The sequence below is a fragment of the Equus asinus genome, chromosome 13, assembly GCF_041296235.1.
Source record: "Equus asinus isolate D_3611 breed Donkey chromosome 13, EquAss-T2T_v2, whole genome shotgun sequence".
Taxonomy (NCBI): Eukaryota; Metazoa; Chordata; class Mammalia; order Perissodactyla; family Equidae; genus Equus; species Equus asinus.
In genome coordinates, this window is record NC_091802.1 from 59,746,850 (window position 1) to 59,752,234 (window position 5,385).

Sequence of the window (5,385 nt, forward strand, 5' to 3'; positions counted from 1 at the left end):
AAGGCGCCTCCCTCTCTCGCTCCTCAAACTCGGCTTTAGTGCTTAGATGGCAGTTGGAACAGGTTGTGAATATGTGAAGGTGCCAACTCGGGTTCTTTGCAAAGAGCACGTAACTGTCGGTCTGACCTGGAGTGGGAGGTGTTATCATACAGTTCTTGAAAAGCCTTCTGTCTGACAGATGGGTTGAAGCAGTTATTCCAGAACAGAATCACTGTCTTTCTGTCCACATGGAACAAGCTCAGGAGGTCACTTGAGACCAATGGTAAGTGTCATAGTCTCTGTTCTGAAAGCTGCTTCTCTCCATCCTAACCGACTGCCCCTGCTATTGCATGCACCATGCTATGTGCGCTGAATGCGGGATCTAAGAATCTTTTGGTGGAGGTGTCTGGGATAAATAAACCCTCGGTCCTCTTGAATCTATAAATGTGGAATAAAAAAGGAGTGGAGAACACTTGAAGCTTGTTGGGATATAAGAGAGATCTGAGGCAGGGTCTTAAGATCCTGGCAACCCTTAAGCTGGTTCCTAGCTCTGTTTGGCTGAGCCGACCTCTGCTCCTCCCCACCGCTGTGGTTGGCTCCCTGGTCTTAATGTTGTGAAAGAAACAGCATGGAGATGAGTGCCTCGCTGCTTAAGAATAACCCTGTCGTTTAAAGGTGAAATCAAGCTCCCTAAAGCCTACTGCAGCACTGACCTAGATCTGGACACCGATTTCGAGGTCATTCTGCCGCGTCGCCGGGGCCAGGGCCTCTGTTCCACCGCCTTAGTCAGCTACTTGATTAACCTGCACAATGAAATTGTCTACACAGTGGAGAAGTTCTCCAAGGAAGACAACAGGTGAGCGCACAAGCCCACAGGAGGTGGTGCCCTTTCAGCTCGGGAAGTCATTTCTGAGGTGATACAAGCAAGGTCCCAGGCCCATGAGGAGACACAAGCCAGATTCCAGCTCCTTCTCTAACAGACACTCCTTCAGCCACGCTCTCAGGTGTTCAGATCTACTCAGACTGCAGGGACGTCAAATAGGAACTGGCTCCATATAAACCAGGCCGCAAGCTCTGGGCTGGACACTGAGTGCTGCATCTTTATGTCCCTCAGCTATTCCGTTGATGCCTCTGAGGTCACTGACCTGCATGTCATCAGTTACGAAGTGGAGCGAGACCTGACTCCGCTGATTCTCTCCAGCTGCCAGTATACTGTGGAGCAGGGCGGAGAGACCTTGCAGGAGTTCGACCTGGAGAAGATCCAGCGCCAGATCACCAGTCGGTTCCTCCAGGGCAAACCCAGGCTGACTCTCAAGGTAAGGCTGACCCCGCTGGTGTTTATTTGGTTGGCATGTCTGTTTTGCAAAAGTGGCCCTGGGTGTGGCTTTGATCACAGTGGTTTCGGAGTGAGGAGTGACCGTCTGGACCGTGTCATTCACACTGCCAAGGTCTGGGACCACTGCTCCCAGCTGCATCTCTGGGCAGAGACTCTCCTCAGCTCCTGTGCATCAGCCTCCGCACCTCGGTACTGCATGGCTGTCTTCAAGTCTTAATGGACTCATTGTCCCGATTCTCTACCACAGTTTACAGCACCACCAGCTACCCAAGAAACCCTCAGTCATCTTTTCTCCCTTCTCCTTTAGTCTCCACACACAAGCTGTCCTCTGGTACCCTTGGGTGTCCCCTATTTAACTACCACAGACCACTGCTTTAGTTCACACCATCTGTCCTTAAGTTCCACAACTGCCCTAGCTCCCAACTGGTCCCTGCCTCTGGTTTCTTCAGTCCGTAGTTCTGAAATCAGGTCTGACCCCATCACTCGCTCTTGGACAGCGTCGACCAGCATCCCACTGCACGAGGGATAAAGCCAACGCTCCCTGTGGCCTTGCCCCAGCCCTGTCTCCAGCCACTTAGCTCACTTCTCACTGCAGTGGGTCCTGTGACCTCAGGCACCAGATCATGCTCCCTCCCTTGAACACATCATGCACTCTCCTCTGTGTTCTTTCACCTGGGCTCTCCTGGTTCCTTCCAGGTCCCGTCAAAGATATTGTACTTGGGGGTATTTATTCTCCCTCCCTGCCTGTGGTTGGGCTGTGAACTGTTTGACCCTGAGGCTGTTTCTAATTCATTCTGCTATCCCTGTTGTCTAGCAGCGTGACTGCCTTCTTCATTGTCTGTGCTCAATAGTAGTTTGAATGCACAACTGGGTGGTCCTCACATACCTGTTTCCCTGGCGGTCTGCAAGCCTACAGTATCCTTCGTGACAGGATCTGCCTGGCCACCCAGGCTAGGCTGGTTCCTTGTTGTGTTACTGTTCCTATAGACTGTTTGAACGTGGACATCACATGGCAACAGAGAGCTGCGTGCTTTGCCGGGTGATGCACTGAACAGCATGGTACTACGCTTGAGTTACTGCTCAAGAGTATCCTTGTCATCTGATAGAAACTTCCACAATGGATTCAGTTAGCAAAGACTTTTTTTCTTTCTTGATTTAGGGAATACCCACTCTGGTATACAGACGTGACTGGAACTACGAACATCTCTTTATGGGCATCAGGAACAAAATGCCACAGGTGATCATGATAAACCTTCTCATCTGCACAGGGCTTTCTCTTCTTAGAGTCTCTCATCTGTATCTGGACTGTTGCACCTTCACTCCAGGCACTTGCTGTGAGCACCAGAGTTTCAGTGGCCTCGCTAAATTCCCTGATCTCAGTGCTCCTTCCAAAGGGCAAACAGGACAACAAGTCAGCAAAAGTTTTCGGGTTGAGTATAAACAGATTGAAATCTTGTGGTGTTAGTTTCTTAGCAATCATGTCATTACCGGGTGTGCTGAGGCAAAAGGTCCAGAGGACTTATTTGTTCCTGCTCTTTTGATTCCTGTGCGTGCACATACACGTGTGCCCATATGCATCTTCACAAAGTTGTTCTGAGGATTCAGTGAGGTCATACCTATTTCCATAAAGCGTCTGGAATACCGCTGACGCTTAGGAAGCACGGCATGTTAACAGTTGTTCCTAGAGAGTTCGTCCCATCTTGTGGCCTTGGCAGTGAAGAAGGTCAGTGCTCTTACCAGGTAGCGATGTACAGGAAGCCCCACCCATGGACTCCTGTCCTGCCTTTGATTTCCTAGAACCCCCTCCCCAACTCGGCCGTCAGCGCCATCACTGGACAGCTGCAGTCCTACAGCAATGCCTGTGAAGCTCTGTCTGTTATAGAAGTCACTTTGAGGTTTCTGAGCACGGCTGGCGGCGATCCGAACATGTCCCTGAATGTGTATATCCAAGACATGCTGCGAATGAGTGAGCAGACAGCGGTGGCTCTACAGGTGGGTCTTCTGTTAGGCCCCTCTTCAGAGGGGATCAGCATTGTCCTGCACCTTCGTCGCCCCACTCCAACTAGGAACACTACCACTCGGGGAGGACCAATCTAGGCAGCCTCTGAAGAGGAGGGGGAGGCAAGAGCAACCCCTCACCCAGCCAGTCCACAGTGTAAATAGAACACAGTCGGGCAGTAAAGACAGAGAGGTACTCAGAACGTAAGAATCGGGACAGTGTGCCACAGATAGGACTGGAGGACATCGGCCAGCGGCCAGCTGCATGATGTTAATGGACTCAGATGCTGCAGGAGGGAGAGGATTTCAGAGATGTTTTAAAGATGAGGCAGGTGGATTAGAGCGTGGAACAGAGATGGCCTTCATAATGAGGGAAACAGAATTGGTCCAGGGCGGGAGTGAAACCAGCGCCTGCGTGGGCAGATCTCAGACGCGCTCCTAGGCAGGAATTCTCTTCCTCTTCCAGGACTTACACAGATGTCAGTTAAGACACATCATCGCCCTCTGGCAGCTCCTCTCTGCTCACAAGTCTGAACAGCTGCTGCACCTGAAGAAAGTAAGCGTGGCCCCTTCCCCTCCACCCACAGTAAGCGAGCTGCACTCTCATCCCAGGCTTCCCTGTCTCGTTTGTTCGTATTTCATTTTAGGAGCCATTTGGGGAAATCAGTTCAAAGTACAAAGTCGATCTCAGCCCAGGGGATGCTAAGCTCCTCAGCACTTTCCTGAATCAGATCAGCCTAGATGCCTTTCTCCTAGAGCTTCATGAAATGATAATCTTGAAACTGAAGAACCCCCACACCGAGCAGGATTTTAACCCCGACTGGAGGTATGGATTTACATGCCTGTTGGGCCAGGCACACACAGAAGGTTCTGCCACAGCTCCTGTGACCCTCCCTAGACAGGAAAACAACTCTTATCTTACCGCAGAATTCTGTTTTCTGCTGTCTGACCATTACCACGGCACCTGAGGACTTGCTTTTTGGGTTTTAACCTCTATTGGATTTTTTTTTTTAAAGATTGGCACCTGAGCTAACAACCGTTGCCAATCTTCTTTTTTTTTTCCCTGCTTTTTCTCCCCCAATCCTCCTAGTACATAGTTGTATATTTTCAGTTGTGGGTCCTTCTAGTTGTGGCATGTGGGACGCCGCCTCAGCATGGCCTAACGAGCAGGTGCCATGTCCGTGCCCAGGATCCAAACCGGCGAAACTCTGGGCCACTGAAGTGGAGTGCACAAACTTAACCACTCGGCCCCGGGGCCACCCTGAGCTAACATCCGTGCCCATCTTCCTCTACTTTATATGTGGGACGCCTGCCACAGCATGGCTTGCCAAGCGGTGCCATGTCCGCACCCGGGATCCGAACCGGCAAACCCGGGCCACCAATGCGGAACGTGCGAACTTAACAGCTGCACCACCGTGCTGGCCCCTCCTCCCAGGTCTTCTTGTTCCTTTATAGTTTATATTGGATGTTTGTTTTGTTAACCAGTTTATTTTTAGGTGTTGTGTAAGGTAGGGATTTAACTTTACTGTTTTTCTAAATAGATAGTTGAACTCCAGTTTTCCTCACCAATACACTTCATATTTGCTCTTTTCTTCCATTATGCTATATGGCACATACCTATATACATGTGTATTCTTTGACCTTTCCACAAGTCTTATGGACTTTTCGTGTAAAGAAAAAAGATCCCTTTCCTAGAGAACTTCTGGTCTTTGTTAATACAAAACATAAATGGAACACAAGCCTTTTTGAATGGCGAGGCTTTGTCTTTATACAGCAGATCTATTACTAGAGAGCTAGTCATCTGACTGGGCCTGACCCAGGTCAGCTCCATTCTGTGGGGTCTCTGTCTCACTGTGTGGGAAATAACAGGTATGCCCCAGGACCCCTGAATGCAGGATTCTAGTCCCAGTTCAGTAACTCAATAGTTGATTGACCTTAAGATGACCCTCAGTATTTCTCGTCTTAATGAACACTTTGGTTCTCTTGATGACTTGAAAAAGTACAATTGGTGGGTCTCCTTACATTGTATGGAAGACTGTTTTAAATGCTCTCTCTCGTTCCTTGTTTTTCAG

General features: G+C 49.7%; 1 protein-coding gene across 13 annotated transcripts in view; it reads left to right on the plus strand.

Annotated features, from left to right (window-relative positions):
• Positions 1 to 5,385, plus strand: part of RNF213 (ring finger protein 213) — a 116,186-nt gene that overhangs the window by 108,732 nt on the left and 2,069 nt on the right. For all 13 annotated transcript variants that reach the window (XM_070483783.1, XM_044746101.2, XM_014863897.3 and 10 more), the window contains 7 exons: positions 179 to 262; positions 655 to 835; positions 1,094 to 1,295; positions 2,475 to 2,552; positions 3,113 to 3,307; positions 3,780 to 3,869; positions 3,961 to 4,139. In XM_070483783.1, coding sequence (XP_070339884.1) covers positions 179 to 262; positions 655 to 835; positions 1,094 to 1,295; positions 2,475 to 2,552; positions 3,113 to 3,307; positions 3,780 to 3,869; positions 3,961 to 4,139 — 1,009 coding nt within the window. The remainder of the gene's footprint in view (positions 1 to 178; positions 263 to 654; positions 836 to 1,093; positions 1,296 to 2,474; positions 2,553 to 3,112; positions 3,308 to 3,779; positions 3,870 to 3,960; positions 4,140 to 5,385) is intronic.